General features: G+C 37.9%; 1 protein-coding gene across 1 annotated transcript in view; it reads left to right on the top strand.

The window, feature by feature from the left end:
* The first annotated feature begins 499 nt into the window (after positions 1-499).
* The window catches only part of LOC148031368 (subtilisin-like protease SBT4.14), a 30577-nt gene continuing 16022 nt past the window's right edge, over positions 500-15054 (top strand). The window contains exons 1-4 of the mRNA XM_087685565.1: positions 500-610; positions 3558-3652; positions 3821-3918; positions 4529-4672. Of these exons, the coding sequence (XP_087541691.1) occupies positions 500-610; positions 3558-3652; positions 3821-3918; positions 4529-4672 (448 nt within the window). The remainder of the gene's footprint in view (positions 611-3557; positions 3653-3820; positions 3919-4528; positions 4673-15054) is intronic.

A 15054-nucleotide genomic window follows, 5' to 3' on the forward strand; every position in this document is an offset into this window, starting at 1 on the left:
GCAAGTGTAATCTTGTAAATTTATGCAAGCTTTGTCGAATAGAATACCCCTCATGGTAAACTCATATGATACACTTATATATTTTGGGAGGTGCACCAGAGGAGAGACGTGCCAAGACTTATATAGACATGCTGGAGCTTATGCACCGGCCACTGTGACCTCGCAAAGGTGATAGAATTGCATGATGAGCCAATGGGGTTGTAGTGTGGGTGAGTAGATGGATGGAGGAGTGCAATAGATATTTTGAGGCATCTTTGCAAAGTTCACGTGCTCTTATGTTTAAAAATTTTTCTTTTAAAGAAATTTGCCGTTTGTGAAAGGTAAAATGCCTAGAGTTGGTGGTGGTGGTGGTGGTGGGACTCTTGCCGGCTATGGTGCGTGGGCTTCCAAGCGGGCGACCTAAGGAACGACGCCCCGCGGGCAGCTAAGGACGATCCTAAGGTGATGATATTAATAAGGGAGGGCAGCTGCAATCCATCGAGAGTGTTTTGCAATACCAATGGCTCGCGCGCTGCAGTCCATCCTCCTCGCCCTCCTCCTCCTCCTCCTCCTCCTCCTGCCATGTTGTCTCGCCACCTTACCACCTCCTTCCAAGGCCTTTCAGAAGAAGGTAAGTCCACCCACCCACCCAACTACTTGGGATACTTTGGAGAAGTTGTTTCTTCCTTAAGCCTACATTTATCAAGGTAGAAGTGCATTTCTCCACATAAGACCCCCTCCCCTCGCTCCCACCCAAGCACCAAAACCCAAACAACTAAACAACTTGGGGACTTCGGAGCACTTGCTTTTTTCTTAAGCCTGAATTTACCAAGGCAGAAGTGCATCTCTCAACATAAGACTCCATGATGATCAGAATCACATTTCCTTGCCCTAACATAATGTTTATGTAAGTGACAAGGCATGTGAGCTTTTATTGTTTGCATCCCCTCAATCTTAACTCTGCATCTTTTGGCACTCGCACAACATTCAATCTTGAGCTAAATTTATGTGGTGACTTCCACTTGAAAGAGATATCATTGCTAGTGTAAGGCTTGAAATCCATGGATCACCTAAATGTATTTGCTTGAAGACTAGTTGTAAAAAATTATTCATATCAATGTACAACTCTCGTACAACTATTAGCTCAATTAGGAGCCATGAGAGATGTATCTTGATTTACTAGTAAATATCCAACCCCCTACATGCACATAGAGCTCCTTAGTCCCTTCAACTAATACAAATTTCTCCTAATATAGTAATATGAACATGATAGGTTGTGGACAACAAGAGTGTTTTCCCTTTATATGTACAAGTGAAAGTGGCATGCCATGATTGGGTCCAATCACAAAGTATTGAGGGTAAGTATATGTTGCAACTATTTCAATAGGCATTGGAGTTGCTAGAGCAACAAGCTTCAAGCCTTGTACACTAGGCATGCACATGGGGAGAGAGAGAGAGAGAGAGAGAGAGAGAGAGAGAGAGAGAGAGAGAGAGAGAGAGAGAGAGAGAGAGAGAGAGAGAGAGAGAGAGAGAGAGAGGTTTTAACCTATGAGCATTAGGAAGTCCACAAAGAGTGCACATGGAATTTATGAAGACATAACATTTTGGTTTAGTAAGAATGTAGATGATAAAGCATTGGCCACACACACACACACACACACACACACACACACACACACACACACACACACACACACACACACACACACACACACACACACACACACACACACACACACACACACACACACACACACACACACACACACACACACACACACACACACACACACACACACACACACACACACACACACACACACACACACACACACACACACACACACACACACACACACACACACACACACACACACACACACACACACACACACACACACACACACACACACACACACACACACACACACACACACACACACACACACACACACACACACACACACACACACACACACACACACACACACACACACACACACACACACACACACACACACATGCATGTGTGTGAAAGATAAGACCCCATTACTAAGCATCTCTTACATTCATTATATTCATTTTGATATTAAAGGTACATTATGTATTCATCCTTTCTATCCTTGGAAAACACACTTGGCATTTAAAACTTGTACTTCCCATTTCACACGTGCAAATCAATATACATCAAACTTGTAGAGTAAATATCTATTGCGTTGCCTAAACTACTTATCACTCTATGTAAGGTGGTGATGTAAATTTTCAAGGGTCCTTAGATAGGTTTTAATATTTAACTTATATAACAAAGATTTGGTTTTATACAAAGATATTTTGTGATTAATTTTGGGTAGATTCCTTTTGTAACTTTATCCCAATGTATTATTTATTTTTGAAACTATAGATTATGCTGCAAATTTGCATGTATGTTTTTATGTTACTTGAAATTTGTAGTAGGCTCTAAGAATACTCTAGACATGTTAAGGCTCTAGTATTGCTATGTTAATATTTTTACAATTCCCATTGTCAACAAACTAGTTCATCCTCTCATCTCAAGTGATTATTTGAATCTTACTCTACTCTTATCTAGGCAAGCTCTCTTGGTGATATAAATAAATAAATAAGTAAGTAAGTAAATATATAGAGAGAAGAGGAAAGAGAAAAAGTGCTTGAGAAGTCAATTTCAAACTTCCTTAAGACTAGTATAATAAGTAAGAAATCATTAAAAGGATATGTGCACAACATCATCATTATTCCAAGCTCCCTTGATAAGGATCACAATGGCCTTTGTCTTTGGCATACCAAAATAGGAAATGGCAATGATAGATTCAGTAACATAAGTAGGTCACTAGTAATTACAAGGTCCACTAGGATTGAGTAGGTTGCATGTTAATTTAATTCATCCTCAATTAGTAATATTTTGAGTATGTAGATAGGCTTATGTCATATGATGCCTTTTTTTTTGAAAGAAACAAATCATGAAGAGTCCTCTTAATGTTCAATCATGAAAACTCCTCCCAATGCTAAATGGAAGGTCAAGGAGGATAAGGGAAATGAAGGGACATGAAAGTGGAAAGTTAGGTCTAGGAAAATAAGGATCAAATTAATGATAGCTCAAGGGTCATAAAGGAAATGAAGGGGCATGAAAGTGGAAAGTAAGGTCTATGAAAATTAAGGGTCAAATTAATGATAGCTCAAGGGTCATGAACAAAATTTCAAGGGGTCACATTAATGATAGCTCAAGGGTCATGAACAAAATTTCAAGGGGTCACATCAATGATAGCTCAAGGGTCATGAGCAAAATTTCCAGGGGTCACATTAATGCAGGTTCAATAAAAATATTGAATGCTTCAATGGGTAATAACAATAGCATAAGTTTTATTGGAATGGCTTACTTTACAAATTGCAACTTTAGTTTTTTTCATCCATCTATATCATCTAGAGCATTGAGCACTACAAATATTTTCACTTGCATAAAGTCTAAAGTAATCAATGAGGCATGCTCCACTTTGTCCAGTTTATTATATCCAATTATAAAACTTAGCTCATCTACTAATAATCCATGTTGTAATGTTTCGCAGCTCCATATTGTCTACTTAGGAGCTTTACCTAAAGGATCCACATATAATACAATCAAGGATTCACATATCAAGCTCCTCTCATACATACACAAAAGGTATGTTCATGACTTTTTGTTAATAGCAATTCTAGTTTGTAGTGGGCATCATAATTTAGTAGGACCCTCCTTGATAAGCAAAACACACGATTCTTTTTTGGATGACATTTAACATAAATGTGAGCCACTTTCTCAGGCTTGTAAATTTCACATATGTTTTAATGATAGTGAGGTGATGGCACGAGGTTCTCATGTTGTTAGCTACACAAAGAGCTTCAATGGATTTGCTGCAATGCTCTCCTCTTGGGAAGCTGCCAAATTGAAAGGTAAGCTAATTAGAAAATTGATTTTCTTTTCTAATACATGAGGGCACTTATATTATTTTGAAAAGTCAAGCCACAATAACATTTCAACCTTATTAGTTTCTTAGACTACTTTACATAAAACTTAATAAGCTCGAACTCATTGGTTGATATTTCTTATTAGGATACTATTATCTAGCTCTTTATGTGGTTGAAGTGATTGAACTACTTCAAAAGTGTATTATCAAAAAACTTTGATGTGGCTCATTGAGATACTTAATCGTTCACATGCTTTAGATTCCATATAATTGTGCACTTGTTAGAATGAACCATCACTACACTTAAGGTGCCCAACATACAACAATGCACTAAGTATTTTGAACACATAACCATGAGCACTCTTGAGACTCTCATCATACAACCATATACTAATGTTTTGAACTTTGAACATTGAATTTTGCACATCTCTTAGAACTATCTCTCCTACTAGAAGGCCTTACCTTTTGTTTGCATAACTAATATATCTCAATTTGTATATTGTCTTCCTCCCCACATCACATTAAAGAATATGTGATTTTGAAATATTGAAGGCATTTTTTCATAAATTTGATTTCAATCACTTATTTTTAAACAGAGATGGATGGAGTTCTTTCTGTTTTTAGAAGCCAAAAAATGAGGCTTTCAACCACAAGGAGTTGGGATTTCCTTGGCTTGACTGCCTCAGCCCCTCGAAGCCCCACAGTTGAAAGCAACATAGTTATTGGAATTATAGACACAGGTACACCTCTCATATCTCAGTATGATATAAATCTTAGATGGAAATATAGACCATATTTTTTGTTCTAACCAAGGGAGGAACGTATGTCCCGTTAACATGCACAAGCTAATAATAAATTTTTGAGATCTACTTTTTACCCATTATTTATTGTAGTCTACTAACAAGCATGTATCAATTTAAAATATTACATTTGTGTGTTCATTTATATGTAATCTATTACCCTAGACCTTGTGTTTGTGTGCACATCCAACTCTAACATTCAAGTATTGGTTCATACTTAAGATTTTGATATAGATCTTGATCTTATCATTCTCCCCACAATGAGATTAAGGGTAAAGGGAGGTGAAATACCATAACAACCATATGATTGAGCACATATTGCAACTTTGTCAGGCCATATGTTTTCTCTTCCCTAATAGATCCATCCCTTCCTTTGGGTCAATATATATCATACAAGTATTTGCTGCATAACCATGGAATCTTATTTTCATGTAGCAAATATAAGACATCAAGTATCTTTAAAACTTGCTTCATTTTACACATTATCTAATCAAATAGACTATGCTCTTCATTGGGTTGTTGCATGTGTACACAATAAAGTTAGAAAATTAGCACTGTTAGAATATAGGCATGGGAATTCACCCTAAGCAAGGGTCTATGAGGGCAGATGGATGTGAATGGCCTTAAGAGGTAGGGGAAACCATAACCCTAGCTTGGTAGAGGCTATATAAACAGCCTATGGGTCACTGTCAAGAGAGTGTGTGTGTACCCAAGTTGTACTCTAAGCAACTTAGTAAGCAAGATTTTGTTCTTGTACTTTGAGCTCTCTTCTCCCTCTAGTGCACATTCTTCTTGCTGCAAACTTTGATTTTCCACATGGTATCAGAGCCTCCTTTGATCCTTTCAGCTTCCTCTATCCTCAGCTTCACTAAATGCACATGATTTTCCATCATCTTCATCTTTTCCTTCTTACCTCCATAGCCAAACCTTGACCCCCTGACCTTGGAGGACATGGGGAAGCCAAAGGAGAGCATTTCAACTCTTGACTTCTACTGAACACTTATTCCCCAACACAAGGCGACCTGGCATGGCACATTAGAGGCCAACATTGGGCGTCGTGGAAGGCGGCATTGTGAAAAACGTAGAGACAGGTGCAGATCTAGTTTCGTACTGGTGCGTGCACTACAGAAGGCACAATCATGGTGGGCTTCTTGGGGAAATGGTAGCCCTCCAAGTGGGCTTCCTAACCCTAAAAGGGTTGGACAAAATTCCTTCTTTGTTGGCCACACAGAGGCAAACCCTAACTAGCTATTTCTTGGCAGTTATAGCCAAAACCTCAAGCTTTCTTCATATTTCAAATTTTTCACACTACTGCTATCACTAACAATGATTCTAATCACTAATTGATCTTCTCCAAAGTTAGTTGAAGATTTGAAAGCTCTATTTCAAATTCGCTTACCCTCGGTGGACCTCCTTAGTTCATCAAACAACCCACATTTCACATGTCAAGTGGCATAAACTTTGAGATGAGTGCTTGTAAGCACTAATGTTGCATTTTTCAATCATGTTCCTAGCTGGATATTGACTCAATTTGGTGTTTTTATCAGGAAATCAAATCCATCAAGTGCTTTATGACATTAGCCTCTTCTTGCTTGGTTGTAAGGCTATGTGTACAACTATAAACACATAGACCATATCCCAATATTAGTTTGCTATTGGTACATCAGAGATATGAGTGTTATTGTACTCTCCTCTGATTCATCCCTTAGCATAGAGTTGACTGATAAGCTGTGCTCCACCAAGAACTCCTCTAATAGGCCACATTATTAGGAAGAGCTTGAAGTCCAATCAAAGCTCATCTCGTTGAAACCTAGGAAAACGGTAAAGCTTAAATCAAGAGTTGTTCAGAGAATAGGACCTCCTAAATCCTATCTTGAGATATTGCATATGTATGATTTCCAACCATTTTCAACTCTACAACTTTAAAAGTTGGCTATCAGTTCTGCTATTTGGTTGTACTTGACCATCTGTAAAGGACTAGACATTGCCATTGCTTAAGGAAATAAGTAAGACCTTCCTATAATGGCCATGACCTATGTGGATGTAAGGCCTCAAATTTGCAAGTTCAATGGAAAAGATTTCCATCCTTGGCAAGTCCTGGTAAAATACAAAATGATGGAAAGAGGCTACTAGCCCTTCATAAAAGGGACCAAAGTTATTGACCCATCCAATCCCCTTGATGTAGAAGATGATGAAAGGGCTCAGGCCATCATCATGCTTCATTTAGATGATTCTTTAATTCATAATATTGACCAACTCTCCACTACCAAGGACAAGTGGGATGAACTTGAAAGGCTCTACGATGCTACAGGGAAGAACTCCAAGATATTTCTCAAGATTTTTTAAAGCCTAGAGTACAAACAAGGAGAATATCTAAGCAAGTTTATTTCACATATGAAGGGGCTTATGGCATAGCTTGCCTCCATTCAAGCACCCATTCATGATGAAGATGCCATTGCCATTCTTTTGAAGTCTGTGAAAAAGGTTTTTCCCACTCTTGTGACTACCCTAACTAATATCCCAAACCCAACCTTAGCAAGTACCATCCAATCTTGCCTAGATGAAGAGAAGAGAAAACATACTGAAGGAACTTCGGCATTTACTTCTCGTGAGCAAGTGTTAGTCCATATTGCTTCTACTAAGTGCCCCTTCTATCACAAAAAAGGGCATATTGTAAGCAATTGATGGAAGAAATATCCTGACAAAATGAAGTGCAATAAATGCAAAAAGACCGGACATATCACCAGTAAGTGTCCCAGTATTCCACAAGTACCTATGGAATTAGAGGCCAACTTTGCCTCCCAATCCATAGATGACCAACTCTTTTAAGTATTGTAACATCCTCTACCTATGAATATCCTTGTAGCCCGATTTATAAAGGCATCCCATTTGATTGAGGGAGGGAACTTTAACATGTCTTGTGATGCAATGCCACCCTGTCATTGGGGGGGGTGTTAGAATATATGCATGGGAATTCACCCTAAGCAAGGGTCTATGAGGGCAGATGGATGTGAATGGCCTTAAGGGGAAAGGGGAAACCATAACCCTAGCTTGGCAGCAGCTATATAAATAGCCTATGGGTCACTATCAAAAGAGAGAGCGTACCCAAGTTGTACTCTAAGCAACTTAGTAAGCAAGATTTTGTTATTGTACTTTGAGCTCTCTTCTCCCTCTTGTGCACATTATTCTTGCTGCAAACTTTGATTTTCCAATAGTTGATACATTTCTTAATGCTGATCATAGAATGGTTGTGTAATCTTACACTATATCATTTGCTAATGATTGAACACCAAACGATTGATCATATCTAGTATTAATATATAGGCTACATGTACACACATGTGAATCAAAGACCAATATTTTGAAGCATCAAAATCAACTCTCCTTTCATCCTTAGAGAGTTTCATATGGGATTGCATGGGATTTTTAACAAGATGATAGTTGACATATTGAAATATGCCTATCTTTAGTAGCATAATTTTGTTGGTAGAAAAATGTTTATCTTTGAACCTATTATTAGGGTAAAGGCTAATGTAGCCAACTTCCCATCTTACTCACTAACCATCCTAACTATACATGTCCCACCGGGGGGAGGGAAAGTCATCCAAAAAATGTAAGTCTCCCACATGCGATCAATAGAAGGGTTATTTTATTTAATAAAATTTATACAATTACATTTACAAAAGGGTTTGTTAAATTAAAATTTGAAAAAAAATTGTAAGTTTCTTAAAGGAAAAGGGGTCATTTTATTACCTTACAACATGCAAGAAAATGGTATTCTCTAATACCCTTTGAATACATGTGATATAGAGACTCTATAGAGGATTTGCATATATTGAATCCCCTTGAGGTATACATGTATAGACTCATTCTTTATTCTTTGAGTAATAAGGAAAAATTTCCATTTTCCTTCCAACTCCATCAATTAGTATTAAAGTGGGTAGGAGTTTCTATCCAACATGGCAAGAGCAAAAATCTATTCATTTGGAACAAGGTTCACCAACTAGATTTGACATGTCAATTATTCAATCTAAAGCTATTTTGGGCTCTGTTTTTAACTTGTAAGTGTTGCATATGGTGTTTTCCTTTTTCTATAATTTTACATAGGTTGTTAAAAACTTGCAAAATAGATCAAGGTTTATAGTGTTCACTATAGAGACCATGTATATAGGTTATCAAGCATTAGTAACCAATGACAGATTGTTAGAAATAAGCAATTTGTAGTCTACAAGTTGTTTGACATAAGTTGCAAATTGTAGATCTCACAATTTTGGAGCTATCTTTAATAAAAAAATTATATAATTATAGTAATCAAGAAACCATATATATCTTTTGGCATCATCATTTGGGATACCTACTACCCAAAAAATAAATGAAAATGCTATCTCATTTGGGTTACTTGTCTTTTCTTGATTTTTCTAATCTTTCTGTCTATAAACATTGTATGTATGAAAATCATGTTTAGCCCATGATAAAAAACTTAAATAGAAAAAGGGGTGAGCCACTTGACTTATTACACAATGATGTATGTGAGCCTATGCCTCCAAAGTCTATTGGAGCATTCTACTTTATCCTCTTCATTGACAATGCAACTAGGAAAGTGTGCGCTTTCAGAAATGTTAGGCACTTATACAAAATTTATCTAACAAGAGACCCAAGTTCCTCAAAACTAATGATAGCAAAGAATATGTCTCTCATGAGTTTAGAAATTTTTGTGAAGCACTTGGGATTTTTAAAAAACTCACAACACCTAGCAGTCTTGTCTAAAATGGTATTACAGAGAATATGAATAGGATGATAAATGAAAGAGTGTTAGAGTATACTATCTAATGCTAGTTTTACTCAAGGATTTTGGGTGAGGCTATGGAAACCACTATAATTTGATAAATAGGTCACCGAATACTACTTTGGATATGATCACTTCAAAGTATTTGGCAGTAAAGCTCTCATACAATCACTAGACTATTTGGTTTTGAAGCTAATGTGCATGTGCCAAAGGAAAGGTATATCAAGTTAGAGTAAAAATCAACCAAATGCATATTTTTGTGCTATGGTCAGAGTGGTAATATTGGTTATTACCTTTGGGATCTAGAAGGTAGAAACATTTTTTGTAGTAAATGATGCAATCTTTAATGAGAAGAAGATGCATAAATAGCCTTAAGGAAGTGGAAACAAGAAAGGTTACTTTCCAAGATGCAATGCTACCAATTATTTGGCCACATTGGGCTAGTGATAGTGCACAAGTGTGCAAAAAGAGGGCTTGAGAGCCCTACGGTGCCTCATAAAAGAAGAGTGGAGATTGAAATTACCACTCCAAGTAAGCATGTTGTGCTATACAGATCTACTTATATCTCCTGTCCTCTTGAGAGATTTCAACCTAGGGTTGACTATGTAATGTTTATAGATTGTGGGGAGCCATCTTGTTATAAAGAGACCATGATTCATGATTATAAACTCAGTAGAAGCTATCTATTTAGTCTAAAATGGATTCCATTATGAAGAATCGAACTTGGGTTTTGGTTCCTTTGCCAAAGGAAAAAAAATGCATTGCTACCCAAGTGGATCTATAAGTTGAAGGTTACAAGTGATAACCAAAAACAAGGCATGAATAGTGGGAAAAGGCTATAAACAAGAACAAGATATGGACTTTGATGAGATCTTTTCATCTATATTGAAATTGACCACTCTTTGCATTGTGCTTGCTTGGAGGCTAAGGATGACATGGACCTTGTACAATTAGATATCAAGACAAACAACATTTTTGAATGCTGACCTTTAGGATGATATCTATGTGCAACAACTAAAGGATTTTGTGGAATATAGCAAAGAAAAGTTTGTTTGCAAGGTAAAAAGAGTCTTTAAGGATTAAAGTAGCCCAATGAGAATGGTACAATAAGTTTGATGCCTTTACATAGTCTCATGGCTAGAAGAGAACTAAGAAAAATGATTTCTTATACACTAGAAAGGCTAAAGATGGTAGCTTAATAGTGTTGATCCTTTATATGGATAATATGTTAATAGTTGTAAAAAATAAGCATGGGATTGATGCCCTAAAGAAAAGTTAATAGACACCTTTGAAATGAAGGATTTGGGATATGCAAATCACATTCTTGATATGCATATAATTGAGGATAGAATAAAAGTATTGCTCTATCCATATCAAAAGGATTATGTTGATAAAGTATTGCAGCATTTCAATATGGAGGAGGGGAAGCCGACTAGTACTCCATTGCCTCCATATGGAGGGGAAGCCAACTAGTGCTCCATTGTGTTGGGGGTAAAGGCGCCTTTGCCTAGCCGCCTATGTATCACTACACTGACATTATCCTCACTTGCACACTACAGGTGGCGGGTTCCCATCTCACTCTCACTTCATTCTTTATTCTATTAGTGACATTTGAATAAAGGGAAGGCCGGTCACACATTGTGACTATTGGAGTTCCCACATTGTGTGTCTCTTTCTCTCTTCTTGCTCTTGCTCCTTCCACCATAGCTCTTACTCCTGCTCATGCTTCCACTTCAAGGCTCACCTCCCTTCAACTAGTATAAGAGCCTTCTTCTTCATGTTCCATTCAAATATCTACAACAGTCATCTCTTTGTTGGTAGTCATAGCCACTCCGTTCGAGCTTCCTATCGATTGCATTCTTCTTGGGCACTCTTTGAGCCTTCTTGAATAAGTTGGAGCATCCCCCCATATCCCTCACCCTACTGGTGTAGCATCATGTTGTGTGAAACAAGCCCTTTTTTTAGCAGCAACTCACGTTTTTCATCTCCTATAGCATATCTTCTTCATTGGGCAGCTATACAAGCACTTATACACTTGGTTTTGATGCTTGGCATTGATCCTTCCACTGTTGGCATTCAATTTGAGTGCTAAGCTTCAGTTTTGGACTATTATAATAGTCCACAGACTGTCATAAAATAGGGCAGCACTTATCTTTGATGTCTACACTCATTCCCATTGGCCGGATTGATGCTTATATATTCGAGGATGCTATGTCATTGATTGGAGTTGATTTTGGACTGATTTAACCACTTCATTCTCTCTATTTTGGCTGAGGTTTGCTAGCTAGAAATACATGGCAGCACTCTATTTGATGCTTCTATGGTCAACTTTGTTGGTCTTATGATGCTCAGTTATGCTGGGGTGATGTCTACATGTATGTGAATGATATGCCTATGTTTTGGATTGGATTTGGAGCTGATTTTGGTACTAAAATAGCTTGGTTTGATAGTGTATTCATTGCTATATATATTGGAATAACCTCTTTTAACAAGTATTTTATATACCTATTGCTCCTGGCCATGATTCGGGTGTTCTATATGCACTTATGATGTGTACCATTGATGCTAGTACATTGGTATATCATATGCCCATGATATGAGGTGACTTTGAGCTTGATTTGAGGACTGATTTACACAGTTTTGACAGTGAGTTTATTGTTGTAATAACTAGGGCTGAAGCCTATTTGGTCAATGTATGCTTTACCTATTGGTCACCAACGAGTGCTTCCCGCGTGACTCATATGACTACACAAATGTATACGGAGGTTGGCACATGTCTTGTATTCCTCCAAGATGCCTTTTGAGCTTTGATCAATCTCCATCTTGGTTGGCATTTGATTGACATTGGTCTACAGTGGCGTGCTTTGTGATGGTCATTGTGTCTATGGCCTATGCTTGACCCTTCGGTACATGCTTTAATGCATATTTAGAAATGCATGCTCCTTACATTGTTTGTGTTTGATTGCCACTTGGAGCTTCAATTGGGCTTTCATTTGCATACTTTGGAGCTCTTGGATGCTTATTTGGGTTGTCAGAGATTTGACTTTGACTGTTACATGATGTACTCGATGTGATAGGTGATTCTTGACCGATCCCTTGCTCTGGATGCTCCGTTGATATACGGTCTTGACTCCATGATGCCTTATGTATACACATGCTATCTTTGAGCTTGGTTGCTTGATTGACATTGATCTTTCTACTTGTGGGAGCTTCATGCTACCTTTGGATATTCTAGAGCTTGTGATTTATGCAGTTGAGCTTCTTGAGTAGATGGGACTCGGATCTCTTACATGTCTATGCTCTTGATAGATACTTGTTTGCATTGGATGCTTTTGGACTGATTTGATCTATCTTCTCTTTGAGCATACACCGACCTTTTCCAGGGCTTGTATCCTCCTACTAACATCAAATGCTCTTAACACATTTGGGTGTTTGGCTCATGGTTCTTGGCTACTACAGTGTTTGTTACACACCCGCTTCATGGGGATCACCTGACAGTCATACTTGACTTTGGATCACCATTAGCTCATTATTTGCTCTCTTTTTCTCACTACTATGATTTATTACATCAAGCTATTTTATGCGGAGTGTGATGTCTTTATTACTGAGCTTAACCATGTCATTTTGATATACTTTTGGTACTATTTGGTGGACATCTGGCCATTTTAGTACTTTCTCTTATTTTCAGCTTGTTTTAGCAATGGTTTGAGTGTTTTCTGCATAGTTTGCCTTTGTTTGACTCATTATAGCTTGTCATCTCAAAGATACAGCTTTGTTTAACATTTCCAAGTTGGATGGCACCAACTATGGCTATTGGAAGTCTCAAATATGATAGGTTTTGGTTAGAAATTACAGATTAAGCCACTAAGAAACAAAGGCATTAAACCCAAGAACATGGATTATGATGATTGGGCTGATTTAGATGCACTATGCAAGTCCACTATTATTTTATCGCTCTCTGAAGATGTCTACAATAATAATGTTGTTGAACATGAAGATCAAAGTACATGGAATCTATGGGAAAAGATTCAAGAACTTCACAGATGTATTAGTTTAAACAGTTGATGGATCTCCATATGAAGTAGGGGACCGAATTTGCTCACTTTAGCCACTTTCATTCTATCATGAAGAATCTACTTCAACAGGGTATTGAGTTTTAGGATAATCTCCATCCTTTGTTTCTACTTTGGCACTTTACCTAAGTTTTGGGATGTATTTTGCATTGCGATTTTTACCAACAAACTTGATGGGCTAAAATTGAAAGATGTAGAAAGTGCTCTTTTGACTGAAGAAATTAATAGGAAAAACAATTATGCTTCCCACAGTTCACATGCTTTATCCGTTAGAGGTGGTAGAAGTAGCAAGAAAGATAATGATCATCATGGGCAGGACTCTCAGAAGTCTCGGTCTAAGTCACGTGGACGCAATAAGTCCCGTGGACGTAAGTCTGATCTTACATGCATTATTGTGGGAAAGCAAGACACATACGGCTGCAGTGCCATAAGATATGTGATGACAAGTAGAAAGAAAAGGGGAAAGAAAAAGTGTAGGAGAGATCCAATGATCGTAGCATTAAACCTACAAAGTCCAGTGTAAAGATTGAGGAGGTAAATGTCATGCAACCTGAGGACTCCCATAGTGACTACATCTTAGTAGCCTCTTCATGAGATGCCTCTCAACTGATTGAGGCTCAGTCTATGCATGCACAGTGTTGGCTCTTGGATTCGGGTGCATCTTTTCATGTGACCCCCTACCACGAGTGGTTTCATACCTATTGCAGTGTATCTAGTACTCTACACTTAGGTAATGATCGATCTCTTGCTATTGTTACCATTGGTGATGTCACTCTACAATTTCCCTTTGGTAGCACTTTTATTATGCATAATGTACATCATATACCCGCATTGACTAAAAGCCTTATGTTTGCTTGGTAGCTTGATGATGCATGCTATCATATATGCTTTGATGATTCTACATGGAAGATAACTTGTGGCAGGCTTATTCTTGCAAGAGGTGCCAAGTTTGCCAAGCCTCTACCCCTTGGTTGTATTTGGTACTATTGACCATGTTTTGTCAGTGGGTTCTATCCCACATGTATCTCTCTGGCATATGTCATTGAAGGGAATGAAAATGCTTAGTGCTTTGCAGTATCTTCCACCTTTTCACTACTTATATTTTGAGTCGTGTTAACATTGTTTATATGGTAAGACAGACTAGGAATTCACATAAAAAGTCTCGTATTTCATGTATGGGTGATCCTTTGGCTCGTGCATTTAGATGTATATAGACCCATGCCCTGTCAATTATTAGGGGGTGCGAAGTACTTTGTCACATTTATTGACAATTATTCATGTAAGGTTTGGGCTTGTCCCATAAAGCAGAAATTTGATGTCTTGGCCATCTCTTTTAGTGTTGGCTTGCTCTCACCGAGAATCAGTCTGGGCATAGGCTGAAATGCCTAAGGACTAATAATGGAGATGAGCAGGTCTCACATGCCTTTGAGCAGTTTTGTGAGATGAACGGGGTTTTAAGCATC

Source organism: Lygodium microphyllum, chromosome 9 (genome assembly GCF_053477565.2).
Source record: "Lygodium microphyllum isolate KBCC chromosome 9, Lygodium_microphyllum_v1.1.10, whole genome shotgun sequence".
NCBI classification, from domain to species: Eukaryota; Viridiplantae; Streptophyta; class Polypodiopsida; order Schizaeales; family Lygodiaceae; genus Lygodium; species Lygodium microphyllum.